The 15,509-nt window shown below is 44.9% G+C and overlaps 1 protein-coding gene across 1 annotated transcript in view; it reads left to right on the top strand.

Moving 5' to 3' along the window:
* Positions 1-15,509, top strand: part of SFMBT2 (Scm like with four mbt domains 2) — a 98,027-nt gene that overhangs the window by 8,039 nt on the left and 74,479 nt on the right. Inside the window, exon 3 of the mRNA XM_026091217.1 lies at positions 2,162-2,402. Within this exon, the coding sequence (XP_025947002.1) occupies positions 2,162-2,402 (241 nt within the window). The remainder of the gene's footprint in view (positions 1-2,161; positions 2,403-15,509) is intronic.

The following is a 15,509-nucleotide window of genomic DNA, read 5'->3' as shown; positions in this document are numbered from 1 at the left end:
GGCACAACCTGCTGGGAATGAGGCCAAGCTCTGCACAGCGATTGTGCTGCCAGCCCTCTGGCTCATCTTCAGTGGACTTGAGGTGTCTGCACCGGCCACATTCACAACTCAAAGGTCTATATCTATCCTACCTCTGTTTCTCATTCAAATTTTCCATCTCTGAGGGATTATATTGCACTCCCCTTGCTTATGCTGAACTCCCTGTGTTCTCCTCCTCTGTTTCTCCTTCTCTATTTTTATTTATTGCTATCCATCCCAAACCAGAGATCTGTCTCAGGAGAGTGTCCTATTCCTCTAGAGCTGCCCTCTTGATACATGACTTACTCCTTAGCCGGTCACTCTGCACTAGAGTCCAGCACTGCCTGTAGGGAAAGTGTCTCTCAGCCTGCTGCTCAGAGATGCTCTCTCAGGAGCGTGGGAACCAGGTACCTGGGCAGATGATACCCTTCCTGGGTGAACATAGCTCACACAGACCATGAGTCCTGGAAACGCCATGGTAGTTACAGCACCGTCTGCAACTCTGGTCTGTGTTAGCACAAGAATATTGAAAGTCCCTGAAATCCTTGCTGACCAAGAAGATCGGAGACATCCTTTGAAGAAGGGAATCTGCTTCCAAGCAGAGCCCATCACAGTCGAGGATGTTGTTGTTTGGGACCAGTTGCCCCATCCACAACCAGTTATTTAACCTCTTCTAGTCAGTCCCACTTGCCTGCTGTCCATATCTTGCCTTCTCCACCTTCAGCCTTCACCTGAGGACGTGAGACAGGATTGAGACCTACACATGAGCTCTTCTTCAATGTAGACAAGGGTGTGCATCTGTGGCCACATCAGTAGGATGGTGTTTTTACAACTTGCAGGAGGAGAAAGGAGGAAGACTACAGATAAACACTTATCGTGGATTATTTTTAAGGATACTTGGAATAACAAGACCTTACCTTTTGACTAAGTAAACCAGGAAATGTCGCAGACATTCCTCAGTCCAGTCATTGGTGCTGATGGAGGTACCTGTATAAGCAAAGGCAGGTGGAGTGTTGTAACCTGCCTATAACAAATGAGTTTGGCCTGGCAGCACTGAGGCTGTTGTAAGCTGGAGTGGGGTGAGTGAGGAAGGAATACTGACATCCCAGAGGAGCTCAGTTTTCTCTCTGCAATTTGGCATTCCTGGTCTAAGAAGTCCTAGGGTGGCCAAGCAGGCCATAAAATATTAAACTTTGTGAGCAAAAGTGGCATTTTAACCTGCTGTTTAAATGAGAACTTAATCAGAGACATACTTAGGACCAGATTTTAGAATCTCTCTGGTTTCAGTGGGAGATAAGGTACTCTAGAAACCTCTGAGAGCCTGTCCCTTAGCATCTCACAGGAGGTTGCAGGCAATGTTTTGGATGGACTTCTGAAGACAAGGCTGGCACCTGAACTACTGGACAGGCTCCCACCTCTTCTTTATCAACAACAGCTAGAGATGTCCCACCAGCTCTTCGGAGATAAGTTAAGGCCTGCTATGTGCATATCTGTAGGGTTTAACAGCAGTTCCTACAGGGTCCTGGAAGAGATGCACTGGCATCTCCAGTGTCCTTGGGCAAGTTACCTGTGACTTATCACTGCTGAGCTAAATGGGAGTGACATCTCCATCCGATGGCAAGGCAGCGGCCTGAACCCATGAGTGCGAATTGGTTGCAAATTGATGCTTGTCAAAACTCAAAAGGTGCTTCAGCGTTGCTATTTGACTAATTATTATACCTGGTCCTAACTCCTAGAGGTGCTCAGTGCCTGCCCTTGCACGTGTCCTGTTATTTGCCTGATGGAGCTGTGCAGTAATAAAAGTAACCTCCCTTGGGTCATACTTCACCTTTCTCCTCATCTGTAGTGAGACTTATGATGCTTAGGCATGTACCAGCCCTCTCTCAGATGTAGTACACCTAAGGTTACTGCTGCTGATGCCCATTTGGAGCATACGGGACCTTGCATCATAGGGAGATGTACCAGTGAAGTAGCAATGGTCCTGCCCAGAGAGGTTGCCAGGGAAGTGGTTGGATTAAGGATCACARCAAACTCAAGGCCTACCCCAAATCTGCTCTTTATGGGCAGTATTATCTTGCTTGTCTAGGGAGGGTTCTCCCTGCAAAGGAGAAAAAGTAACACCATGGCTTTCTCATTTTGTAAGGTTGAAATCAGCCTTCAAAGCAGTTTCCAACCAGGAATGAAATTAGAAGTGGCCAACAAGAGCAATCCGGACACATATTGGGTAGCTACGATCATTACAACATGTGGACAGCTCTTACTGCTTCGTTACTGTGGCTATGGAGATGACCGCAGGGCAGATTTCTGGTGTGACGTGATGACAGCGGATCTTCACCCCGTTGGCTGGTGTACACAGAATAACAAGGTCCTGATGCCTCCAGATGGTGAGTTCTGCGCATTTTGTGAGGGTCGTGCTCTAGTATTGGTCTGATGATTAAACTCCAGACTTCCAGTCAATCTGGAATGGGTCAATCTCCAGAGCCTCAACTGGTGTTGGGTGATGCAACTCCACTGATGTTGTACAGCAGCTCAGGGTCGGGTGTGTGCCGGTCAGTGGATGATTCAGTCAATCTAGAACAGGAGTTTTTGCCCTGCTTACTAAGAACAGAAGTTTCTGGAGGAAGCTGTCTTAGTAAGGAAATGTCAAATTGTAAAAACGGTGATTTTCAGCTAGGGAAAAAAAATTGTCCTGTAGTTTTAGAGTGGAAGGACCAAATTCTTGTTTATTCTAGTTCATTCTCACTCAGATCAGTTTGGATGTAACCAAAATCAGAATTTGGCCATGCACTCAAACTCTTCAAAAGTTTTGTTCTGAAAGTTAAAAACCTTCCACTGCCAGATTCTTGCAGCTTTTAATTCYGGTGGTAGATACACAGATTAAAGCCAGCAAGATTTGATCGACATTGATTAGGGCACATTGTGATTGTCAGCTCTTAGATGCACAGAAGCTGAAGGCAAAAGCTGTAGATTAGTGGCCCATGTGGAATAGTTTCTTTAAAAAATATGTTTTGGTTCCCAGCATATAAGAAAAATGGCATCTAAAAATGGCTATTGCCTCCGTACACCCAGTTTCTTATAGGTCTGGGAAGCAAGAGATGAATATTTAGCCTCCAGCTTGTAAATGCATTTAAGAAAAGCCTCGTTTAAGGATTCTGCTGCTAAAGTCATCCTTTTACTTTCTGTTACACATGACCATTGAAAAAAGTGTATGTGCTGTTTGTGTCATGCATGATTTCTCCTGGTTTCACCTCAGTTTCTGCTGAAACGTGCTGTCGGGACAGCCTTTGCTTGAGTCAGGGCTGAAAGACTCATTCCTGCCTTGCATATGCTGCACTCTGAGTTAAACTGTTATCTCTGGGCTTCTTCTGATCTGACTGTGTCTTCTGAATAAACAGAGATTTGACTGCCTAAAAAGGAGGGTGAAAAAAAAAGAAAGTCTTTAAGATAGATATGGCTGAGAAATCTGTTGGCTTAGCACTAGTAAATCAAGCTAACGTGAGAGGGGTGAGATTATTTTCCTTTTATTGGTCTCTTAAACTACCTTTTATTACGTGGATTGTAATCAATGTTGCCAGAAAGTGTACAATGCGGTAAACTAAAGCTCAAAATGCCAGGGCCAAGGGGTGAGAGATTTTATTGACTGTTGTAATAGAAAATAATGATCGTTTTATAACYGGAGGCAACTGCTTTTCATGGAAATGTTGGAATCTGCTCTTTGGGTTGTGGTGACTTTCATGTGAGCTGTCTTGCTTGAGTGACTGCAAATGTGCAGTGCGTCATACATCCGTTCTCCTCGAGCCAGGTGGTGCAGCTGTGCCAGGGTGGACCCTAAATTTGGGCAACTGCCTTGTTCTTCCCCCCCCCCCCTTCACAATGAATAAACTTTATTGAATAGGTCTCAGTATAGTTTTCAGAAAAAGCAAATTAACTTAAATGTCCAAGTTGCAATTTCAGAAGAGATTTAAGGATACAAGAGCTTAAGCTGTGTTTGGGAATGAGGTGTCTAAAAATGCCTGGGAGGATCTGAGCCTTTAGAACTTCTCTCTCACTTGTGAAAAGATAGAGGTCCCAAATGTGTTCCTGAATCACAGCAGTGCCCATGGGTGTTTGCCCGTTGGGTTCAGCCCTGGGGTCCAAGGTCCAAGAACGTCGCTCCCGTTTGGGCTCCTCAGTGAAGAAACTGTTTTTCAGAAGTGCCCCTTGTCTGCTGTAGGGAAAACTGGGCTCAGGCCGGTTTTTAAAAGTTGATTAGGAGTACTAGACTCGTTGTACCCAGACGTCTGAAGTTACTCCCGTGGTTAATTGCTTTTCTGCTCAGTGAATGTGTCTCCTCTTGAGGCAAACTTCATTGCAGTCCAGAGTTTTATCCAGTGAGGACTGCAGGATCAGACCTTGCATTGCTACAGGAGGAAGTGCTGTTTTACACAAACTCCACCGAAATGTCTTGCCTTTAGCGTTACGCACTGTTTTGTTGCCAAACCTTTGGAAGAACTGAAAGCCAGCTCCAAGTTAACGTGGGTTTCCAAGGGCCTGATTCTGCACAGCTCAATTGCAGCGAGGATATCTGTTGGCTAACGAATGCAAGACCAGACCGCTACATGCAAACAGCATGGCCAGGGCCAGTTAGCTGTCATTAAGATTTGATTTTAATCAGGAGTTGAAGGCTCTGGTTAATAAGCAGATCTGCACAGAGGAACTTGTGTAACTGGCAGGATACCAGCAGCGGGACAGCGCTTTGTTTCTGCTTGCGAATCAGATAGGATTGATCGGCGCTAGTCTTATAAATACGATGCCAGACAACACTGCTGCAAAATGATCGGGCGACGACTTTCATTAGATGGGAGAGAGCTTGGGGAAAAAAACAACAACAACAACAACAACAAAGCCCCTGTTCAGTTTATCAAATCAATGGAGCTTGATTTAATGTTCAGCACAGAGAGAGCTTTCAAGGGGCAGCTGCCAAATAATTATTGTTTATGATCCTAATATAAGGAAGTCATTTAATTTACAGACTGTTACATTATTATTTATGGGGTGACGTTAGTATTGCATCATGGTGCCTGCGAGTATAATGTCAAGTCATGTTATGTCCCTACCATGACATTATGGTGCAACAGGACTGGGGGCCAAATACTCCAGTTTGCAGTAAATGCATTGGCTTATGAAAGGACGGTGTGAGTGCATGTGTGCCTGCGTGCTTCACCCTCCACCTCCCTTCCCTGCGTGAAATCAAAGGAGTAAAATTGTAGTTACTGCAAGCTTTGCCATTAATTATATTTTTCTCATTACAAATCGGTGTGTAATTTGAATTGCAAACTCAACTATCCTGGCAGAATAGATCTGTTTACCATTCAAAGCAAAATGAAAATTATTTAAATTAGTTAATATAGAACTCATTTGAATGAATTGGATGTTTATTCATGAACCATCTTGAGGAAAGTGTGAAGCTGTCCTTATGGTCTGTAGCTTTGGCACGGATCAGTTCTAAAGTCACGTCCTGGGACAGAGGTTTCTTTTTATTGCATATTAACCATGGGTGTAGACCAGTGGGTAGCTACTACCTGATGTGGCTTAGTGTGAATTTTTTCTCCTTTCTGTTGAGGCCCTTCAGTGGCAATTCCTGTGAGGAAAGGCAGCCTGATTCAAAGTTCATCGGCTGTGGTGGTAACGTGGGATTTGGCTTCTGCGCTGTACGGGTGGGGTGTGACCTAGGCTTTCCATCAGTTAGTTAAAATCTTCTCATTATTTTGGCTTATGTGGGAACAGGGACAGCCTTTATTGCCTTGTGTGTCTTACCCGAGCACCATCCTCCTCTTCAGCACAGAACAGAGGCGGTTGTTTTTCAACAGCCATCATCCCCTGAGACATGTTACCCATTGAGCATTGCAAATTTGCAGCTAACTAAACTTTCCCTTACTAGCAATTCCTTTAGTCATGAAAGGGCAAGAGGTCTCTTGCCTCCTTTGGCCAGTTATCCGCACGTGCTGTTTTCCTTTGACAGTTGGGTTCGTGGAGACGTTCTCCATTGGAGAGAAGAGCAGCGTGGAGGACCTGACAAGCGTAGTAGCTAAATTATGCATCGTGAAACACGCAGGGAGCAGGAGCATCTCTTGATTGACACGTGGGTGTTTTTGTACAGATTGCCAGTTTACAGCTGAGCCAACAGAGCAGAATCTCTGCTGGCACTATCTTAACGCATTCTGGGAGGCACCAAAGACATCGGACGACGAGATGGTTGTGCACACTTCTAATTGCCGTGGCAGTTTTGCTTCAATGGTATTGACAGATCGAAATTTAGCTTGGGCATTGCCTTGCGCAAATCCACCCAAAGATCTCAAGGCTGCTGGCAGTGCATGTGCGGAGGTGGAAGGGCATGGAGATGTAAAGACATATGGAAAACCAGGTCCATGTTCTGATGCTACAGGGAGGTGGTGCAGATGGTAAAACCTCAGAGCACCATCTCTCCTCAAATTCTGCGATCAGCATATCAATCAGACACTGATTACGTGCGGAAAGCAGCYTTTGCTTCTCAGTTACCCCTGTATAAGGAGAATTAACACTCAGATCCCTGATCCTGGGACGTAATGAGTCCCTCCTGCATGGTGCTGAGCTCCATCAAGAGCCCAGTATGTCATTAAGAGTTGTAGACATAAAGCATTTTGGGTACTCAAACTTTCTGTGAAGGCAAACATCATCATATGCTCATGATTTAAAATAGCTAAAGATTGTCACCATCTTTCTACATAACTTGTGACTGATTAATTTTGAACTTAGATCCAGGCTGAAGGAAAGAAGTTCACTCATGCCAAGTGCTGGACCTGATTCTGAGCTGTGCGTGAGTGAAAAATCAGACTTGTGCTATAGCAAACTGGGTTGCCTAGAATGAAAACCATATTCCCATTTAACTTGACATCTCTCACTATGACCCAGCCTACCTGAGTCTGCTGTGGAGTAGCCTGGAGGTCTAATTAAAGATTCTAGGTTTCAAACAGGAGTCTTTAACTGCCCCCTTTTTTTCCTTTCTCTTTTTCTTTTTTTGAGGCCATACCCATAAAGATTACTGCTATCTTAAATCTTTTCCAAGGCTAAATTGTGCTCTTTGAGATCACTGCTRTAAGTGAGGGGAGAAGCGGATCTAGTTGGCCACATCAAAACTTAGGGCATGAAAACTCCTTGGTTTCCGCATAATCTGAAGCTGGTCTGCTGTGTTGCATAGTGTGTTTGTGTGCAAAATATGAGATAGATGAACAGATAGATTAAAAAAAAAAAGTTAATCCCATGGTAGGAGGCACCGTTTGGCTTTCTGAAATGAAGCAACCAGATCTCGCCCACCTCTGGAGCTGCTCTCTTAGAWGATGTGATCATCAATGTATTTTAACCAAAACCAACTTTCCCTTGTTTCTTTTCCTTCTCCTGCCTCCTGGTAATCTCATGCCCCAGGAAATAAAATTTTAACTGTGTTTGCAGCGCTCTAATTATAATGCAGGTAGAGGGATCAAATAGTGTGCACTTCTGCTTTTGGCTTTGAGGAGTTGGCTTGCCTCCATCGGCTTATCTGAGATGACTTTGCTTTTCTACCAGTGTAATTGAAAGCAGATTTGGCCCTGGTTTAGCTCTTTCACTGGCGTCTTACCTGAAATATTACTTCCTAAGAGCTTGAGGCTGGAGAAAATCAGTAGGCATGCACTGAGTTTATACTGGTTTACATCAGCTAAGAACCGGACCCCTGAGCCAAGTAAAATGAAACTCGGAAATCTTCTTTGGCAGGTTGTACTGCCAAATGCTGTAGATGTTGCTAAAGTATTATGCAGCTTTTTTTTTTTTTTTCCTTTTTTATCTTCGTTGCCTAATCCTTATCCTCTTTTGCCATCAAAACCAAGTTTAGACTAACCTAATGTAAATAGATTGTAGGATTTCTTTATTTTAAACACTGCAAATGACTCCTAGTACAGTATTTTATGTGTGCTTTTCAAGTCTACTTTAGCAGAGTATTAATTATGCAGGGGTGACGTTAGCATAAATAACTAGTCAGCAAATAAATGTCAAATATTCTATTAGCATAGTAGGCAGCTTTATGCATTGGCACAGAACATTTAGCAGATTATTCTTAATGAGCATATAAAAAAATAGCTTTTTTTTTTTTTTTCTTTCCCTGAGGTCTTCTAATGATTGCAGAGGGGAAGAGAAGAGAGGAAGGAAAAACAGCACCAGACTTGGAGACTTGGCTGAGGAGCGTGGGGTGTTTGGGTTGCAGTTTGCCCTAGCAGGAGCAGTGTCAGTTTGGCTCCGTTGGCTCTTGGGAGCTTGCAGCAGCTGGAAATTGCTGGGGTGTATCGTGGCTTGGCATCTCTGCCCATCCCCAAGCAGCCCCTTGCAGGGGCATGAAAAATAAAAATATTTTCATTACAGCACCCACGGGAGTTTTTTCCTTCCCCTCCTCAGCATGACTCAGGTGGCTGAGTATGTGACGTGAAAATTCAAGGGTTTAGCCCATTTCTTGCGCAGCGTCAGGGTGATGTTGTCTTTCTCAGGGAAAGTGGTCTTTTTACTGCTGCGCAAAACTGCAAATCTTTCGCACGTGGTGCTGGCTTTGGGTACTTTCAAGAGACTTAATTTCGCCAAGTGAGGCGCTTTGGGGATAGACTGGCTATAACGGACCCCTGTGTGTCTTTTGGGAATGTCACTGAGCTACTGTGCAGATGTGGCACAGCACGGCCAGGGGACAGGCCTTGCAAAACACTTAAGTAGGATGCTTTATTAAATGCAATGTTTTTTAGCATCGTTGGTTCCACTGGACCTAAAGTTGAGCGTTTTTGAGTTTTTCGTACGGCTTTTCAGGTCTAGAGGTGCAGTTGCAGAGAGCCTTGCAGGGATGAGGTGCTGGCTGCTCTGTAAGGCAGGCTTGAAAGTAAATGATATATCCTGGTATATTGGATGTGAGGCTCGGATGAAGAAATGGGAGTGGGAAATGGGAGGCGTCCGTGGCTTGAGCCTTAGCTGGGACCGTGAGGAATGATGGAGGCTATCAAGGGGAAAGTCTAACCCTCTACTTTGTTTTCATCAATATGCTCCATTTAAAGAAAAAATCTCCCCCCCCCCCCCCCCAAAAAAAAAAAGCCAGAACAGCTATTTCTGGGATCAAGCCCCCAAATATTGGCTTGAATCACTGCGGTGCCTCATGGTATTCATACACGGTGCTGTCCCCTCCTTGTGCTTTTGCTTGGGTTAGACTCTCTTCCTGCAAGGTGCTGGGCTCTCCGTGCGGGGACACCCCGAGATGTCTTCTCCTCGGTGGCCCGTGAGATGCTGTTGCGCTTAAGTGACCTGGTCCCTGCCGAGGAACCGGTGTGTGAAAACCCACAGGACGGTTTGGGTTTTCAGCAAAAAAAAGTCCAAAGCTTGAACACGAAGTAGGCTTTGCTTATCAAAGGGAAGAAAAGAACCCACTTTAATCAAAACCTAATTTTCCACCAAGAAGCAGTTTCAGCAGAAACCTTTCCAGCAAGCTTAGTTTCCAGGGACAAYGACATCTGCTTATGTTATATTTGTATTTATTTATTCTCGCCAACAAATGGAGGAAGGGAAACAGGGGCAGGCCTGCCGAGGCGGCCCGTGGCCCGACAAGGGAGGGTGCACGCCGTGGCCATCGGACCACGCAGGACCCTGCGCCGCACCGACACTGCTCGCTTTGCACCCATCTTGAGCTGCCTTTATATTGCTCAAGATTTTATGGGGAAATTAAGCTTGGCCCACACCCAATTAGATATCAGTGCAATATAGGTGACGGTTTCACTGATGCAATTTGCCCTGCACAGTCCTAGTGCAGATCCTGTTTGTTTTTTTTCCCCCCACTCTTATGGATTAAAAAATACTTTGACCCCTGTTTCTAACTACAGCCTCTTCTCATTTCTGTGCAAGCTATGTAGTCAGTAAAACTATAGTAAAACTATATTAGGGGGTTTTATAGCTAACGCTGAGGATACTATAACCCTGTTTATGCTAGTCTGTTATTACGCCAGCTTGGAGCATGGGTTTGGTCCCGAGGCTGGCCGATGGCCAAGAGGGGGTTCAAGAAAGGGTTTCGCTGATGGAGTGAGTTTTGATAACAAACGGCTTGTGCATGCYGAGTAGTAAAACGAGTGCCCTTGCAGACTGCTTTTGGTTTTCTTGGATGGATGTCTGTCCTGGGACAGTTAGGGTGTCTTTGGGCCCTTCCCCAAGGGAAGGGAAACCTCTAGGCGCACGTCTTCTAGCTGGYGTGACTCTTGTTTCCCCGTATTGCTACTGGCGCGTGGTGCCTTCCCGTACAAGCGCATGACTTTGCCATTTTTATTAGCGCTCCGTTAACCAGGCGCGAGGTTTAAGCCTATGGCATTTCAGCCAGGCGCATTCCCTTGCCATAAACTTTAGCAATCCCRAGTGGCTGCATTGCACTGTGATGCCGACGGTGTCGGAGCATCGCCTTTCCGAGCACCGAGCAGAGCTGAGGGATGTTTCTGGTGGGAACRGGTTCAAACTTCCCCGCTGCCGCCTTGGCTCTCCCTCTGCCAGCGCCGGTGGCTCTTCGCCCTGCGCTTTGCCTTTGCCCCCCGGCCAGCAGCAACGTGGTGAAACGGCAGTGTGCTTTGCAGCACTGTAGCAGTCCGTATTGGGTGATGCAGGGAGAGCTGAACTATTTTAATTGCAACTATCCTATTATTAATTGCAGCTATTAAAATTAAAGAAGCAGCACCTTGCGTACAAGCAATAGTGGAACTGAGGATCAGGCTTATCATGATGGAAACTCAAAGCCAAACCCCTTTTATAAACAGTCTGGAGGGGAGGTAGGAGGGGGAGAAAGGAAAAGCAGTGATTTTCCTGGACCATGACAAGTTATAAATATATCCTGAGTGAAACCAATAGTGTGTGGCTTTATGAAAGATTTAATGAATAAATATTTCATGCCCACATGGTGCTTCTTCGGTAACACGTGCTGTCAGTAAAAAGCAATAAACAAAGAACCTCCTTCAGGGTTTGTTTGGGCTTTTAAATTAAACTAATTTAATCAACTTTTTCAGTCAAGCTTGATATTAGTTCATTTCTGTACACAGTGCTGTACTTGGATCTGTTTGTTTTCTCCTGATACCTGTTCTCCTGTTGGGAAGGTGCTTGAATACCAAAGTAAGAATGATTAGATCCATCCCGCTCGTATGGTGCGAGTCTGTGTTTCCAGGGTCTGATTTTTCTCGTGGTCCTACAGCTCGAGGAGGCAGCCGCCCTTTGTCGTGCTGGGTGGCAGCCCTATGTGTTGGTCATGCCCCGGGTGAGGTTTTTTGTTATCCGGTGGGGAGATGGGTTGAGTCTCTGAGCTGGGTTGCCATACGTATTTAGGAGGTTGAAGCTCCTTATGCTCCTGCCTGGGCTATCAACAACCTTGGGGCTCGGGCATGCTAAGSTGATTGCTTCATGGTTGGCTTTCATAACAGGTGGCTGGGACGACATCAGGAAATCTCTTAACTCTGTGCTCTCCATCTTTGCAATACTTAGAAAATCCATGGCAACCTGATTTTTAACTTGGGAAGAGTGGGACTATGGCTAATTAATTCTTCCAGAGCTGAGCTGGGCAAATGAAGAGCAAGTAAGACACAGTAAAGAGATAAAACCAAGGATGCCCAGGGGAGTGAAGCTAACTTTGGGAAAGCATCTGAGAGTGGAGCTTCTCAACGAGCTGAGGTTTAGCTCAGATTTGGACAATCTCTTGTGCCTTTGCCAGGGATGGTATTTTTTTTCATTTTGTTCAACAGGTGCATGGAGTGGGACATTTCTCAGCTGCTTTTCCCTCAAAGGAGTAAAAATTCAGTTTTGTTGACATCCACTGATCTGGAACTACTTGTTTTTGTAGTAAGCAGCCTTGAGAACTGAAACTTATCCCTCTGGGCTGGATGAAGTAGGTCTCCATGGGCTTGTGCCACATTCTGGGCTGTGATGAAGAAGAGGGTTGGCATCAGTAACCGAGGAAGCTTTGATTGTCCAAATCCATGTAGTCTTGTATTTTTATTTTTTTTTAAGGTTAATTGTTAGGTGCTGCTGGGTATCTGTGAGATTATGTGTGTRATGATCAAAGCCCAAGCCCTTTGCACAGCAAAAATGTTTAACTTCTAATAAAAGTGATGGACCGGGAGCAAAACCACTCGCAGTAGTGCTGAGCTGCAGTAGTTGACAGATCTAGATCCAAGTGTTGGTAGGACTGAATTCTGCTGAGATTCCCAAACTCTGGTAAGAAAAGCCTATTTTGAAGGGACCCTAGCTCAGTTCAGGATGCTCAGAGAGTCTGAGATGAGCAGCTGAGACCTGCAGCTTCTCTTTCTGCTGCTCACAATTCTGGTCACAGTGCAAGGGATAATACTGCAGCCGTTAGTGTGACTAAACCACCTGACATTTAGAAAAAGTTGTGCTGGAGGAACAAAGATATGTAACGGAAAGAGTAATCACAGTRCAAGGCCAGACTGTGAATGAGAAGCTATATTTCCAAGGAAATATCTGAAGAAAAGGTTGGGAGCAGACATCAAGCTTTTCTGTGGCAGGAGGCTTCCTGAGTGTCCTCATTCTTTAGCAGCAGATGGGTTTGGGTGGATTTTCAGCAGGTGCTGWGTAACAGTTCTCTGAAAATCAGGTACCTTTGAGACCACTTCAGCTAAAATGTCCCTTTGAAGAACATAGCCAAAAATCTTTACATTCATTGTACAAACAGCAAAATCCTCACCCCAAGACATTCAAATGTTAAAGGAAGAAAGGATATCAGTTATTTTAAAGTCCTGATGAGGCTCCTAAATAAAAGTTTGGATGCGGAAAGGGCAAGTTTTGGGAGTACTGGCTCTGGGGCTCTGTGTTGAGTCATTAGTTGACATCATCCCGCTGTCTGGTGCAAACTGTATAAATACAGAACAAAATGTAAAACAGTCCAGAATCTGTTCACTGTAAAGTAGAAGGCTTTCAACCCTGTTTGGAGACTTGGTGAGTTGTCATCGAGAAGACTGCCACATCCATAGTCAAGAAAAGCCCTGCAAGGTGTGTGCCTCATTCATGACTCCGTAGGTCTCCACACCTGGAATATCCAGCGGTGCCTGCTGTGAGTTGTTGCATGCTTTTGGGGACATGTGCTCCGAAGCTGTGGAGCTGGAAAGCCCTGAAACCATAGAAAAATGGGAAAACTGGCCTAATAGCCTAATAGTGAATGCAGACCACTCTTCTTCGACATGGTCAGCTGAACTAATGTCCAGGTGAATGGGTTTTTTATAGTGTTCTTTAAAAATAATAATTGAGAGATTATAAATGGCCATTTTTGGTAATTGCTTATATTCCCTTTCCCTAGTTGTCTATAATTTTCCCCAGAGGAGTTTTGAAATGGAAATACCATCTCAACTGCAAGATGCCTAGTCTTAACTAGGTAGTTAATGCAGGATATAATAAGTAAAGCATCCACAGACTCTTAAATAATCACCATTAGAGACATCTGCACGGGCATAAAAACCCCTGTCATCCATATTCTAACCTAGGCATAGTTTTAGGGCTATATATCAGAGAAGAAGATGGCTTCTTGTACATTGCTGTGGGAGAGGGGAAGGGTAATGAGCAGAAGGGACCTGCTCCAGAGCACCCTGAAGGTGACATGCACATTTCTGCAGTGGGCCGTTTTGATCAGGTTGAAGGCTATTTTATGCCTATTAGAGTTGAGCAGACTTTAGAGGCTATTCTGTGTTCCTTTAGGCCAAGGACAACTCAAGGTGTCTAGTGGCCTTCAGCAGACCATCCCTTCAGAYGCCTGATGAGGGGCACCTCTGGGTTTGAGCGTGAGGAGCATGCAGATAGCGGTTTGAGGAGGCTGCTAGTGGCAGATGCAAGCGACAGCATGATCCCGAGCCAGCTGTGACTTGCGCTTGATTTTTCTCTCATTACACATGATAATGTGGGCTCGCAGTCGCTGCGGAAGGGCTTGCTTCCTGAAGCAGACCATATGCTCCAGGAGCCCCATGGAGGTAGCTGTTATGCAGTGCAGAGAATTTAAGTGACACGTCTATAAAGCATTTTCCTGACGACCAACGGAAGGCAGTTCCTTTAATATGGATTCCAAATTCTGGGTCAGTTCTGGCCCCCGTTGCATGGTATTGGGAAGGGTTTTGCTGTGAATTCCCAGGCAGTTTGTTTTTTTTTGTCCTTGTCCTCCCCTCTCCTCCCCAATTCCCATCTCTGATTTTGGCCACAAATTATAAATGGAGTAAATTGGGTTAAGGATGTGCTGAAATGCTTCCTGACTGACAGTTGAGCTTGTGACACAGAAGGCAGAGGGTCTGCCTTCTGTGTTTGGAGTGAAAAATGCCTTGTGCCATACCTGCACTGTTGGGAACGGATGAACAAACGAGGGGAAAGTCAGCATTTTAGGTTCGCGGCATAAAAATGCAACTACTTCACAACTTGCTGGAATTTGTATAGAAGACGTATCTAGAGAAAATGCTTACCAAAGTCAGGAAACCATTGTGCTACCTGCTGCACATGCTTTAATTAAGAGACTTGGCCATGATGAGCATAGAGCCTACAGAGATGAGAAGGAAATTCTGTAATTCTCCCCCGTGATCACCGAGGAGTCTGGCTGAGTGAGGGACCTGAGCTCTGAGCAGTTGGTTTGGGAGCTACCTCTTCTGCAGGGCTATGTTTTCCTTTGAACCATTCTGCTGTCGTCCTTGAACTTGTCAGCCTTGGTATTAGCAGGTGGCTCTATTTGGAAGCTTTCATTCCAGCAGAACACGTGGGAAACTTATTTAGAAGCAAACAAGCCAGAAAAACTTGGAGGAAAAGTAGTGTTCTGAAGATGAGGTCAAGACCCTGGAAATCAGCTAAGCAAACCATAGTTCTGCACTGAGATTTAGGAGCCTTCGATTTAGCGGGGAAGGGATTTGGGGTCATCAGAGCATCCTTATCTCCAGTCAATGTGTCCTGGAGTGAGGAAGAAGCTTAAGTTTTAGAAGCCAAAGGAGACTTGGAGCATTATGGAAAAGCTACTGACATTTCAAATCCTGCAACTCGGAGTTATTCTCATTTCAGATGATGTCTTGCATAATGTTCCATGTTGATCTCGGATTCAGATCTAAAGTCTTCAAAGTTTGTTTTTGTTTTTTTGATCCTAGGATTTATAGTTCAAGCCCCTTTCTAGTTTCAAGCGAGGAAAACACATGTTTAGCAAGCACAAAATGTGCCTGGATGGGGTATTTCTTTGGTGTTATGATGATTATAAATTTAGATCTTGTGCATAGGATGTTAAGCACCTCATGGGGCCTGGCTGTGTTAAGACTGTACCATTAATTTTGGGAAGGATGTGTGATGAATATTCATGAGGCCCTGTAGGTTCTGATTTGCGGTGCTTACRTCACACATCCGAGAGGCTCTAAAGTGATTAAATGGGATTTGATCATTAGAAGCAGGCAATACAATTCTGATTAATTACTGAATACACTGCA

Source organism: Apteryx rowi, unplaced genomic scaffold (assembly GCF_003343035.1).
Source record: "Apteryx rowi isolate R43461 unplaced genomic scaffold, aptRow1 scaffold_9, whole genome shotgun sequence".
Taxonomy (NCBI): domain Eukaryota; kingdom Metazoa; phylum Chordata; class Aves; order Apterygiformes; family Apterygidae; genus Apteryx; species Apteryx rowi.
Note: the sequence above shows the minus strand (reverse complement) of the source record. Positions and strands in the feature narration are given on the sequence as shown.